This window comes from Paralichthys olivaceus, chromosome 15 (assembly GCF_024713975.1).
Source record: "Paralichthys olivaceus isolate ysfri-2021 chromosome 15, ASM2471397v2, whole genome shotgun sequence".
Lineage (NCBI taxonomy): Eukaryota > Metazoa > Chordata > Actinopteri > Pleuronectiformes > Paralichthyidae > Paralichthys > Paralichthys olivaceus.
In genome coordinates this window covers 13,391,664-13,405,640 of record NC_091107.1, presented here as the reverse complement: position 1 = coordinate 13,405,640, position 13,977 = coordinate 13,391,664, and the positions used below count along the sequence as shown (strand labels likewise).

Genomic DNA, 13,977 nt, shown 5'->3' with positions numbered 1-13,977 from the left:
TTCATGTGCAATTGCTGATGCTGTGAAACTACAATCAAACTGCACAAAACACACGACTCCAGTGACGTGGGGGAGGATTGTTAACAAAACAATAACAACAGGACACATGTACATGTACTTGTACAGCATGCCCCCTAGTGCTTATTGTAAAGATATTTGTTTACTTGCTTGTTTTATCTAACATGAATCACCTTAAAGGAACATTTTGTATTTGTATTGTATTATTAATAAGTCTGTTTTTCAGCTCCTTTTAGTTACTTTACCTGCATATAGCACGAAGCACTTTGTAATTTGCAAATCTAAAATGACTTTTCCTTAAGAATGGCAAAAGCTCACTTAAACAGTTGTCTCCCACTGACAGCTGCTCAATAAGAACTGGGCAATACAGTTATATCAATAATTATCGCAATATAATGATCATTGTCAGTATGCATATTGATATAATGCTTATGCCTTGTGCAAGCACAATGAAGTTTGAATGAGGTATTTATTATTCAAACCTACAATAAATAATGACGTGAAATGTATTGAGATTATTATCAATAAAACAGATTTTGGTCATGTCACAATTTTTTCAATTTGCTATGTGTGTTTGAAAATTGTTTCATAACATGTGAAGGTGCGGAGTGTTTTCTGTACAGAAGGGGGCGCTAAAGGTTTGTAAAGCTGTAAACGTCACCTCCTTTGCAACGCGGCGAAGAAAAGCGCTCTCATGTGCGCATGCGCAGCTCGAACAGCTGCAGCCCACAACAACAGTCTGCTCTATCGTTTCAAGATGGCGGACCTCCTCGGTTCGATCCTAAACTCGATGGAGAAGCCTCCGACTGTCGGCGACCAGGAGAGCCGACGAAAGGCTCGAGGTACATTGTGTGTTTCCTGAATAACGACCAGCGTTGCGTTAGTCTCAGCTGCTGCCATGACGCTGGTATCAGGCTCAGCAGTGTTGAGTACAAACAGGCGAGGAGGAGAGCGCGCTTTCTGCTGCTGCCACCGCCGGGTCAGGTCAGCTCTGCTCCGGGGTTAGAGGAGCCTGCAGCCGCGCACGTCCCGCGGGGCAGAGGGTAGAGTCTGGAGCACAGGCAGCTGCTGATGGAGACACGCTGGAAACAAACAGCAGCGGTGTTGTGTCGAAGTCGAGCTGCCCCCCCTCCCGATAATGTTGTAACCCGAGCTCAGCCTGATTTAACCTGATTCCCTGAAGAGACTTCCAAACAGCGAAACACGTGTGACCCGCTGCAGCCTCCTCCTGGATGCCCCCAGAGAGGACTGTGCTCTGCCCTCCACACACCAGCCCCCCTGTGAGCCCCTCTTAGCCCCAATCAAGACCAGTGCTGTACCAGTCAAGTCACCGATCAGACCTAAGCTAATCTGCTAACTAGCTCTGGACACAACAGATAGACGATGCTTTTGAAATGTTCCTTAGGGCTTTTCACAGCAGCCATTTTGACCGGAGACAGCAGGTTAACACAGATGTTGTATCTAAGCACACGTGCTTTATTACAACGGGCGCTCCATTGATTCATTACTATATTATACTGCTACATTCATTCATCACTGACGCCTCTGTTTATCTACTGTTCCAACCACTGGCTGCTGTGAAGGTCTGGCTCATTTTTATATATAAAAACTTTAAAAAACGAAAACATGAGGAACTTGGAATTCCTCACAATATCTCCTGTCTTGAAAAGTATTTCCAGGTGCTCTGTAGCAAGACGGACTGTAGTATTATGACAAATAAACCACCTCACAGTTGTTAGTCTGGGCCATAAGATGGCTGTGATAAAAAGTAGAGCCTGACCTCAATATATTGACAGATGAAATCCGCCGTGCAGATTAGTTCTGATATGAAAAGATGCATTTTAGAAAGTAAACAATGCAGAAAAGAGAAATAATTGACTTTTCTAATTCAAGTTGGACATATTTGTTTGTGTTTGTGACCATTTTTTGTTTGAACTGTAAAATATCAATCCTTACATTTCTAAGGAATCAAAAGTTAGTACAAAACATTTTCCCTCCCAAATATCAGCATTAGCACTGGAACATTCTGGTCAGGTTCCAGTCAAATATAGTTGTGAATATGCTTATAAATAAAATATTAGAGGATGTGCCCAAAAAAACTAATAGGATCAGAGTCACTCTGTGCTCCAGACCAGAATGATCCGAAAATGTTTTGGAAGAAAATCTGTCTCTTGATTGTGAATTCAGTCTTTCAAAATACAACTCGGCCGATTGTGGCTGTAAGAATCCATGATCTGTGTTTACAAAACAAACTTTTAGTGCTATTGGACATAAACAAAACTCAACTTTAACCTTTGCTATTTTCAGAGCAAGCAGCGAGACTCAAGAAGATGGAGGAAAATGAGAAAAGAAAGAAAGCAGAGTTCAGGAAAAAGGTAAGAGTTTGTGTCACATCTAACACATACTGAATTAGGTTCTGTCACTCTGGCATCATCTTCATTCATCACTGCATTTGTTTTCCCACATCTCTTGATCAGATGGAGAAAGAAGTGTCAGATTTCATCCAGGACAGTAAACAACAGAAACGAAAGTACAACCCTATGGGGAAGATTGAACGGAGTATATTGTAAGTAGTAGTCAGTGCTTGAAATAAACCCTTTTGGGTGAAAGAAGGTGTTTTTGTCACATGTTCACAACTGTTTGACATTTAATCTCTTCCTGCCTCATAGGCACGATGTTGCAGAAGTGGCTGGGCTGACTTCTTTTTCCTTCGGGGAAGATGAGGAGAGTCGTTATGTCATGCTTTTTAAGAAGGTCTGAATACTTTTTAGTGTTGATATTTTAACAAACCTGATTGTTTGGCTCAAGTTCCAAAAGAACAGTGTAGTAATTTGACTGTTTTAAACCTTGTGCTGTGGCAGGAGTTTGCGCCATCAGACGAGGAGCTGGAGGCTTATCGCAAAGGAGAGGAGTGGGATCCAAAGCTGGCAGAGCAACGACGAAAACTAAAAGTAAGACTGGATGCTCACTCTGTGTATTTACACAGGTATTAGGATGTGTCTAGGTGACAGTATGGAATAGCAATACAGTTAGTTGTTGGTAAGACAGCCTGCACTTCTGATTGAAAATAAAGAAACACAGTCACAAGGCGTGTTGTGTTTTTGTCAAATTACAGGAGCAAGCCGCACTGGAAGTGGCATCTTCCAGTGAGACAAAGAAGACAGAGGTTCCTAACTCCAACTACAGAGACAAGTACAGTCACCTGATCGGCACCTCAGCGGCAAAAGATGCAGCGCATACTCTAGAGGCAAACAGTGCTTATGGCTGTGGTGAGTACATCACTTCATCAGTTACATTGATTGGTTTCATACATGGAGTGAACCCTGCGAGCGAGTTCAGGCAGCCAACTCGAGCTGCGCCGCTGATGTGACGCACATTATGTGACATGCCCCATTCTCCACAATCCTCCATTATACACACCCACATTATTAAGCAACCTATTTAAGCAGAGAGAAATTTCCCATCACCCCCTCTGCTCGCACTGCTGCTATAGTATTGCTTCTAACTGCTTCAGCCCCTCCACCACCCCAGCATCCACCTGCAGGCTCCGACAGGGGGGTATTTACTCGTCACTCCCATCATATCTGTGAAATATTATACTGCTATGATACTGAGTGATTTAGTCGGAGCCTAGACGCAAAACACAAACCTGTCCTTCTGCTGCAATAAACGTTTGAACGTGAGTTGTCTGACTGAAATCCAGAAGTGTAAAAAATTGTTTAATCTCAAACCGTAGCGTCCTACAATGTGCGTTCACACTGATACAAACAAGGTGGTCACATGTGTTCACCTCTGAATTCAGTCTGTGTGATCAGATCCCAGACGTGACCTCAACTTGTCTTGTGATCAGATCACTCAGGACAGATGTTGACACCAGGTCCAAACGTGGTCATTGAAACACTGCACAGCTTTGCTTCCCACAATTCTTCAACCCCCCCCGCCTTTTTATTTACTCACCATGTTGGTCATTTTTCTCTCCCAGTACCTGTGGCCAACAAGAGGGACACTCGCTCCATAGAGGAAGCCATGAATGCGATCAGAGCAAAGAAACGTCAGAAGCGAGAGGACGACACAGGGGCACGCAGCAGCAGTTCTTGAGTCTCCACTTTTTGATTTGTCTACTGTCGTGGGTGTGTGGAGGCGCGTTAGTGCGTCTGTTTGAACACTCTTAATTCATGCTGTACTATATAATATCCTTCTCTCCAGACATTTAAAGTTGAATTAATATGACAGGCAGCAAATATAGTATGTTTGCTGCTCTTACTGAGTCTGTGCTGAAACCCTGTGTAATTACGAAAATGCTTGGCTGTGTCTGATCCAGGAAGCGAATCACTCTACGTTGGTTTAACGATCTCTCGGGACATTTTAGTGTCAGTTATCAATCTTCTCACACACATGATAGGATCAAATATAATAGGAATGTTTTTTACTACAACTGGATCAAAACATCTGATATCTTCATACAAGGACTTAGAGCTGAGCAGTCAAGAGAGTGATCAACATTTTTGATGCAGATGTGCATTTGTAGTCCAAAGTGACGTTTTAATAAGTAAAAGTATTTCCAGTTTTCAGCTTTGTCTGGACCTGATGATGTTTTGAAAACAAGGTTTTAGGCAAAGCATGACGGAAAAGTCCCCCTGACAGTGTTCCAAATATGCAGTACAGTTTTTAAAAGGGAAACATCAACTTCATCCATTGATCAGTTTTTTGTTTTTTCTCTATAACTGTTGTGAAATTTTAAAGTTGGATACAAGCCTTTCCTCCATCATTACAGGGGCCCCATTTTAGAAAATACTGCTGTGGGTTTTAGGAATCTGATTAAGTCTGGGATTTGTTTTGTCTCTTTCCATCCGCACTGACTGTGAATCAAACTGTTTACTCTTAGTTAAATGCTTTATTATGGAGCCATGCAATGGCTTGCAATAGGCAACATCGTAGGGAGAGGGAATTTCAAATCCTTGTTGGGATATGGGTCATTAAGTTTTATTCTTTTTGTTTGTCCTGGGGTTCTTGGCATCTTGATGTCTATTTTAACATGGTTGCACTGTTTTATCCCCCATGTGTGTTAATAAACAGTATTATACCTGTGCCTGTATGTTGCCTTCATTTCTGCATGGCCGAGTCTTTCCATTTTAGCTCTGCATTGATTGAAAAAAAAATCTTCAGCCTGTAAAACAGCATTAGCAAAATTCAGCCTCAAACATACAGAGCAGAACCAGCAGTGCCCTTATTCAGTGGTCACTAAATTAAATAGATAACATGACATTTGTTAGTCATTTAATAATGCACTCACTTATCTGTATATGAAGTATTTCATGCAGACACTATTCTTAAATCGGACAGTCTTTGAACAGTAGGTAAATAGTTGTATGGTTTCGATGTGTTGCTTTTATTAGGTCACATCTATTTTAAGGTCACGCTTCACTCCACTGTCATTCCTCTGCCTTCCCAGATGACAGGACGCCTCTGTCCTGAAGGAGGCGCCATAGTTCAGCAGAAACACCGAGGCTTTTTTCAATCCCTGCTGTTTCACACCGTCCTGCAGAAACATATTTATTGCGCACAGGAGAGCGAGTCGCGCACATGTAAAAAAAAAATGAAGGCCATGCTTTTCCTCCTCTTCATCATTTGGTTTGCAGATGCAGAGCAGAAACCCAGGAAAGGTGAGTCCAGACCCTGCTCCGGTTCTTTCTCTCCTCTGGCATCAGACGTTTGGGGCTTAAAATCAGAGAAAAGCGTGTGAAGCTGGGATTTAAGTTCAGGACTGCTCTTTCGGGCTTTTTCTAAAACACGATCTCATACTTGAACATTCAACATCCTCTGTTGTTGTGAACACAGCTTTGGTGTTTTGTGTAATAAGTGATCTGGTCAGAGAAGCATTTAAGAGTGGACTCATGAAGTCTGTTTGTCTGAATAGTCACAGGGCCAGTGCTGGGCTGTAACTAAGTACTTCTACTTCGTTTCTGTACTTATGTACATATTTCACGTATCCGTTCTTTACTTAAGTTGATTTCTTATCACGTACTTTCCACTTTATACATCAGCAAGTATTGTTTTTTGTTTTTACGTGAATCAGTGATAAGAGGATATTTGGCCTACTGATGCAATCTGAGTATGCAAGTACATAAGTTAATGTGGTACATTTCCTTTAAATATGTTTAAGTATATTTTATAGCAAGTAGTACTTACTCAATTTTATTCAAGTAGAAAAGTAATGTGGTACTTTGACTGTTAATGCTTCAAATATTAAGTATTTTTAATAGCAAGTAGTACTTGATTTTACTCATGTAGGAAACTAATGTGCAACTTTCACTTTTAATTAAAAAAAGTAGCCTATATTTAAAAGTTCAACATTTAATATGGTACTTTTACTTGTAATATTTTGAAATATATTAAGGTGCAAGTAGTGCTTACTCCTTTTTACTCAAGTCAAACAGTCAATGTGGTACTTTTACTTTTAATATTTTAAGTATATGTTATAGCAAGTGCTATTTACTCACTTTTACTCAAGTAGAACAGTTGATGTGGTACCTTTTATATGTTTAAGTGCATTTGAAAGAAAGTACAAATTTTTACTTAATGTGTTAAGTTTTTTAAGATACTTCCTCCAGCACTGCATTGAGCTTAAGTCAGATCAGTGGTATTTGTACTACATGTTTTTTTTCTTTTTAGTTTTAAATACTTGCCGCTGATTGTTGACAAAATGACAAATGTTTAGTCAGATTAGTTCACATGTTAATGCTTCTGTTTATCTGCACCACATGTGTTTTAATAGCTCTTCTGTCTGATCTCTGACATGCAGGCTCTGCGGTGGTATGTACCTTTAAAGACAAGACGTTCAGCCCAGGAGACAGCTGGCATCCCTATCTGGAGCCCTTTGGAATTATGTTCTGCATGCGCTGCGTCTGCACTGAGGTAACTGCTGATATTTGAGTTGCTGTAATAGTGGTTTAGAGGTGAGTTGATAGCGCTGTGCGAGTAAACTGGTGCTGTTCTCTCTCAGATAGGCCATGTGAAATGCAACACAATCAAGTGTCCGGCTCTGTCCTGTGAAAACCCGGTGGCCGAGCCTCAGCAGTGTTGTCCAAGGTGCACAGGTAGGTCTCCACACACCTCTCCAGGCTTTTTGAGAGGCTGGGACTTCAAACTCTATCTGTGTGTGTGATGTGCCCTCCTCAGACGGGCCCAGGATCCCTGCAGGGCTGAGAGCATCAGTGAAGTCCTGCAGGTACAATGGGAGCATTTATCAGCCGGGGGAGACCTTCACCAAGCACGACCTCTTTCCATCCAAGCAGAGCAACCAGTGTGCCATGTGCTCGTGCTCCGTAAGTTACAGACAATTTACTTCTGTCGTTTACAGTCAGGTTGTGTTTTATTGATCCGGTGAAAGAATATCATATTTCAAACGCAGATAGTAAATAATATCTTATGGTATTTTAACATTATCTCTCTTGTTCTCAAAGCAGATTTATCATTTAAACTTTACACTTGAAAAAAATGCAACAATGTTAAAGAAAGGGGAAAATAATTCCTGGCTCTGCCCCCTGATCTGGATCCGCACTCACATTTAATGTTTTTTTTCTGATAATATATCCTTCCACCGAGTTTTGTGATAATCCGTCCTGCAGTTTTAGCTTAATCATCCTGCTAACTACCAAACAGAGAGATGGACAAACAAACACAGATGAAAACATAACAAATCCTCAGTTTCCAGGAAAAAGCCTGAAAATTCATGAATTAGATTTGCTCTTTGCATCTTAAACTATTCAAACTTATCCAGGCAACACCAGCACAGCTTTAAATGTCTAAAACCATACAGGAAAACATTATTTTTTAATATTGGCTGTGAAATAAAAACCTTTAAAGTTTACAACACATAGTTTTTCAAACAACCAGCAAACCTTCGTTTATGCCAATTAAACCCTTTGAATTATAAATATACAGTAACATCAGCAAAAGTCATCATGTGCCTTTAAATTTTTATAGTGTTTAATCTCAGTGTGCGTGTTGAATTTATGTTCCATCTCTGCCCACTAACCTACCCCTGCTAATGATTAAAGCAGACATGTATTGTTGTATCCCATGTATTTCTAAATACTGCAGCCGGTGAAAGCATCTTGCTTTGGTTTGCGTGTTGGCTTATCGTGCTTGTGACTGTCGCCAGAGAACAGATGAACGTCTGCATTTATATAACAAAAGGCAGATACTGTAAGAGACGTGGAGCCAAAGCAGAAATCACCCTGTACTTGTCATGATGCGAGGAGGTCATTTTATGAGTTGATAAGTGGGGTTCATTAACACACGTGTTACATCTCCAAGGAGACAAAACAAGAAAATAAACTCAACAAAGGGACTTGTAAACATTTTAAACAGTATAAATTATGTCAGTTTTGAAATATTTCTTTAATTTATCTCTTTGTAATAACTTTTAGAGCTCTGCCGGCTCTTTTGTTCAAGCCTTCACTGAGCTCTGAGCTTTTGAGAGTGTCGTCAAATAACTCGTTGGACCTCATGTACAGTTATAAACTGCTCTAGAGAGGCGTGCAGAAGCCTGGGAGTGCTTCAGCCTCACCTCACCTTCAGCACATACTTGGACATTGTAAAAGATGAGTAATTTTCCCTTCTCCTCTTTCCTCAGAATGGAAACATCTTCTGTGCTCTGAAAACGTGCCAACCAATCACCTGTTCCTCTCCAGTGTCAGTTCCAGATACCTGCTGTTTGGTGTGTAAAGGTAGTCGAAGTCCAAGCTCTGAGCAGACAAAATGTCTTTACTCTGTGTCCAACCTGGAACTGTTATAGCTTTTAGGAATTTGACCTCAGGTCAGGGCTGTGCTTTTGAAAGAAGGTTTTTTTCTAATACAGATATATATATATATATATATATATATATATATATATATATAAATAAAAAAAGCAAAAGTATACTTTAAACTATGAAATTAATGTTCAGTGAAATTAGCTTTGTCTAGATACAATTCAGTAAATAAGATAATTTTGTAAATTATCACATTCCACTTAAGTTCATTATGCAACAATGACACGGATACCTCTGCCAAGGCCCAACATGAAACCACATTTAAATTCACTAGATCCTGATTTACATGTGGATCTGTACCAAAATATCAGATTTATTTCATCTAGATCCATGAATTATTCTTTGAGAAATCAACGGCAATGTCAAAAAAGAGAAAAAGAGAAAAAAGTTCCTGAATCTGCCTTCTGACCCATTCCACATTCTTTCACCAAGTTTATTGTTAATCCATCCTGTAGCTCTTGTGTTATCTGCTAACTAACTAACATAGAAACTAAACAACAAACAAATGGACCGGGGTGAAAACATCACCTTGGCGGAGGTAATAATATTGAAATGTAGCCCAACCACAATGTAGATGAACCATCATGTTTTCTGTGGTAATAAGTCTCCTCATAAGAGGTTTATGCTTTTGTTCCCTTTAGATCACAGCACCAGTGGGTCCTCATCGACTGAGGATGGAAACCAGCAGCTGAACAGAGGAGTTGTATGTCCTTATTTTATGTTTCAGAAAATTAACATATCATTGTTGTTGCTTTCACATGGAACTTCAACTTAAAACATGTTTAAATGTAGAGTAAGGTAGTAAGAAGGCGTAGTTTAAGTTGAATCACAGGGTTCAAGTGTCAAGTGTCTCTCTGAAGTGTCACAGAACGTGTTGAGGAGGGGGGGCTGCTCTACACTGACCCTGACAACTGACATGGGGAGGGGAGAGGAAAACACATTATATTCCATTGAATACGGCTGGGATCACAACTTGGCATCGCATTATTCTGATTAATACTGAAATAATATAAAGTTTGCTGTGATCAATAAATACCAACACTTGCCTGCAAGAGCCACAGAGCAGTTGGCTTAATACTCACAGTGAACTATGTTGTTTTATTTGTAATGCTAATAGCTGCATTGAGGAAAGATAACTGCGTCCTATTATGTGGTGGTTTTCAAAAGAGGCATTCGGTCGACCAGTGTTCTGCAGAGCCGAGCAAGGTGCGGTCCGACCGTGCCACTCCGCCCAGGGTCAGGACTTCTCCCAGAGGCCTGAGCCTGAGTAAACTTAACCTCAAAGGGGCTTCGGAGACCACTGTGAAGATTCTGTTGCAGAGGAAACAACAAAGAGGTGAGACTTTGTCAAAACAGAGAGATCCTTTATAGGTGTTTGATTTTTTATGGACATCTTCCTCGCAACTTTGACGATCGTTCCCATATGCAGCGCAACCCTCAGATGTTTTCCATTTCTCTCAGCGTGTTTATACAATGGCAAGACATACTCTCATGGAGACATGTGGCACCCAGTTTTGGGGAGGGTCCTGGAATGCATCCTGTGCACTTGTACTGATGGCCTCCAGGACTGCAAACGCATCACGTGTCCCAGCCAGTATCCATGCCAACATCCCATGAAGTCAGCGGGAAAGTGCTGCAAGACTTGTCCAGGTAGAAAAACGCGGCTCACTGCATAATGGGCCATTTATGATGTTGATCGGCTGTATCCACACAACCTGTGGTTTTTTTCTTTTTCCAGAGAGTAAAGCTGAAAGCAACCGCACCCAGTGTTATCTTGGATTTAAAAACAACGTCTTGGTGTATAAAGTAGAATCATCTCTGAGACTCGACTCGTCCAACACAGTCAGGATCATCGCTGCGGAGAGAAAAAGAACTGCTGAAGTTGAAGTGCAAGCATGGGAGACAGTCCAAGGTACCGTCAACACTGCTGGGAGCTGTATTACAGGAGAAAATGGCTACATGGCTTTTTAGCGTTGAGTTAGATGAGAAGATCAGTGATCCTCTCATATCTGTCCATCTATCTACTGATTCCACAAATCTCTGTCTGTCTTTTGTACAGGTGTTTTGAAATTATTGGATATTGGTGACAGTCAAAGAAAATACATCATGGATCATCCAGAAAATTACACAATGCTCACGTCCCTCGATGATGGTTTGTTGAAAAAGGATTTCATGATGCATGTGTATGTTTGTTGGATTGTTGTCAATGCGATTGTTTTTTATGTTATTGATTCATTTTTCAGACACATGGAGGAAATTTAAGGAGGAGGAAGGAAACCTGACGAAAGCTCCTCAGACCACAATATGTAAAGACGGGATTCGGGAGGTGATGACGTTCATAAACCCCGATCAGACCGAAGGCCTGTGTTCACCCTAACTCTTTATATCGATGCTCCACATAAGCACATGGCTGATATACATACTTCCTGTCATGCATGTTGCACTCGGATCCTGCATCATTCCTATTGTAATGGTGGAGTGTCTCATTTATGATATTGTTGCTCATCAGTTAATTCAGACATCATTGTGCATCATGTTTTAACCATCGCGTATTTGCATTTGTTAATTATAAGGTTGCAAAACTATGCGTATTGCAGAATTCAGAAATCTCCAGAATTATGTCGTAATGTTGTGAATTAAGTTGTAAATCAGAGGAAAGTTGTAATATTATGAGAATTACGTCTTAATTTAATGAGAAAAAAGTTATGATTATAAGAAAAAAATGAATCTTTTTGTAACTTAACTAAATTCTCCTCATTCCTCATGTTAGCACAGACTGATCTTCTGATATTCCACTTCTTTGACATTTAGTGTAAGATTACAACTTGATTCTTGTAAAATTAAAATTTTTTCTCATAATATTTCTCTTAATATTTTGATATATCATATTAATGTGGCTTTATTCTCATAATATTATGACCTTGACGATTTTACTCTTTAAATCTCGAAAATGTTTCCCTTTAAATGGCCTTAATACTCATATAAAACACAGGCTACAGCTGTGTGGTTGACGCCTGTCTGAGATACAGTTCTGCCTCCACCTGTAATAATTCAAACATTAATGTATTGTGGTGACAAAATGAAACAAAAGGTGAAGTGAACGTGGAGACAGCCTCTGTCTCCAGCTCTGAGTCTGTCGTTAGAGCCTTTTAGGACATTTTGGGATTTTTCAAACAAACCCTAAATATATAAATTCAATTTGTATTTCAGAATATGCTGGGCAAGCTGCCATGTTCTGATAAGAATGTGAAGGGTTTATAAAAGTATGTATGATCAACATACTGTATTTATTGTAAATATTGAGGGTTTTTTGGCACCTTATTTAAAGCGTATTGGTTCTGTTATGATTTCTGTATATACAGTACTTTTGTCTGGTTGAATGTTGTTGTTTTTCACCTTTGCATAAAGTAGCAAGGCGCATTGCATTGTGGTAAATGCACAGTTTTATCTAAACAGTGAGTTGATCACAGCCTAATGACATTTTACAGCTCCACATACCAGAACTATTTTGATTTTAAGTGGCCATTGTTGATGTAGCTGAATTCACTCTGTACCCCTGCTCACAGTTTTAACCCATAAAGTGTTCTCAGTGTTTTACACCAGTCAGCAGCTTTTGTCTGATTTATTTCTGGCTGTAGCTTTCATGTTTAAATGTTGCGTGTATTGGAATCATTTGCACAGTCAGTCCTTGTACGACAGTGAGAATATGTGTTTGAAACAAGTTTAAGATGTGGCTCGGAGTGCACAGTTGTTTTCAAAGCATTGTATAAAAATTATGCTGATTCATCTCTGATCCGCATGCCAGGCAACAGCGGACGCCGTCACTGCCCCAAGGCTTCAGTTAATGGAGCTCCGGAAGGCCGGATAAACTGTGTTCCCGCTGGAGATGAAATGTTATCAGAGACGTGAAAATCAAAAGCAGAAGTTGAAATTCCCTTCAACCTCCCAAACACACAAACACACACACACACACATACTTAATGTTTGCCCAGCACCAGTATTTCCCCCAAAATGTCTTATTTGTTATCAGGTATCCAATAATCAGACTCCACGTCCATGGGACGGGTTTCCACTGTCTCGCCCTCAGTTTTTCACTCACAAAACGTGAGAGTTTTACTGCCCTGTAGCAGCTGGTCTTTAAGTGATTTTATTATTCCACAAGGTTGTAAATTATTCAGGATGGCATGTAGGAGCAGTTGAAGCTTTTGAAATATTGCAAGAAACAAAAAAAATTGTATTTGCATTGGCGAATTAGTGCTGTCCACTTCCTTTTCTGTGCCTCTTCAAGTTGCAAAACAGCAACAGCCTCATTTAACTGGCACGTTATGTAAAGCGTTGGCCGGTTGTATTGTCAAGGTAAATCTAATATTTTACTGTATATACATTTTTTTTTTATTTACTGACTCGAATTACCCATCAAACTATGGAGAACCTCAGGGTTAGAATGTTGGTCGGCCAATGTTAAAGCTGCTATTATCAATATATTCACAATAACATAGAATTACATGTATGTGAAAGGTCTTTGTCAAAGTGATGAATTCACAGAATTACAACCCGACCCTGTCGTTCTTATCAGCCCTGTGGAGCTCTGTAGTGTTTTTAGCCACAGTAGCAGAAGTCCTAGAAAAAAGTTCTAAAAACTCACTGTGCATTACCCACAAGCATCAAATAGCAAAGTTAGCTACTAGCTAGCAGCTCAAGAGCCAGATATTTGCTTCGGGAGTTGGTGGAGACCAAACAAAGAGCTAAAAGAGAGAGAATATTGGACTTAGATACACTAGAGGGTTTAGACAGACGTCTCCAGATTAATGACAATCTGTATCTTCTGGATGTGTGACTGGCAACTTGTGTTGTGTATGTAACTTGTTTCTGTTGCCCCCCAAGTGGCCAAAATTACATTGAGGGATGTCCAATTATTCCCCAAAATGCTATTAATTGCAAAAATGGATGGGCAATTTGCAAATATGTGTTTGTTGGAGGTTCCATTGCATATTCTCCAGATCACAACATGATGAAAAACACATCTTCCATTGTTTGACTTGCTGTGGTACCGTTTCTGCTGATGGATCTAAAACTAGGCCAAGAAACTCAGCAACATTTGTATTTCCAAAACGTAAGAGAAAAGGAAGCAGCCTGAATCATA

At 40.1% G+C, this 13,977-nt stretch overlaps 2 protein-coding genes across 2 annotated transcripts; both read left to right on the top strand.

Annotated features, from left to right (window-relative positions):
- Positions 1-702: 702 nt before the first annotated feature.
- Positions 703-5,107, top strand: spag7 (sperm associated antigen 7). Its single transcript, XM_020086233.2, has 7 exons — positions 703-860; positions 2,326-2,393; positions 2,496-2,584; positions 2,688-2,772; positions 2,880-2,969; positions 3,134-3,287; positions 4,001-5,107. Exons 1-7 carry the CDS (start codon positions 713-715, stop codon positions 4,114-4,116), a joined length of 750 nt encoding a protein of 249 aa, XP_019941792.1. The 5' UTR covers positions 703-712; the 3' UTR covers positions 4,117-5,107.
- A 363-nt stretch (positions 5,108-5,470) lies between these two features.
- chrdl2 (chordin-like 2) lies at positions 5,471-12,438 on the top strand. The gene is made up of 11 exons (XM_020085582.2): positions 5,471-5,681; positions 6,821-6,933; positions 7,022-7,115; positions 7,198-7,343; positions 8,657-8,750; positions 9,476-9,537; positions 10,002-10,170; positions 10,296-10,484; positions 10,573-10,746; positions 10,894-10,986; positions 11,078-12,438. The coding sequence occupies exons 1-11, from the start codon at positions 5,471-5,473 to the stop codon at positions 11,209-11,211; spliced, it is 1,479 nt and encodes a 492-aa protein (XP_019941141.2). The 3' UTR covers positions 11,212-12,438.
- The last annotated feature ends 1,539 nt before the right edge of the window (positions 12,439-13,977 follow it).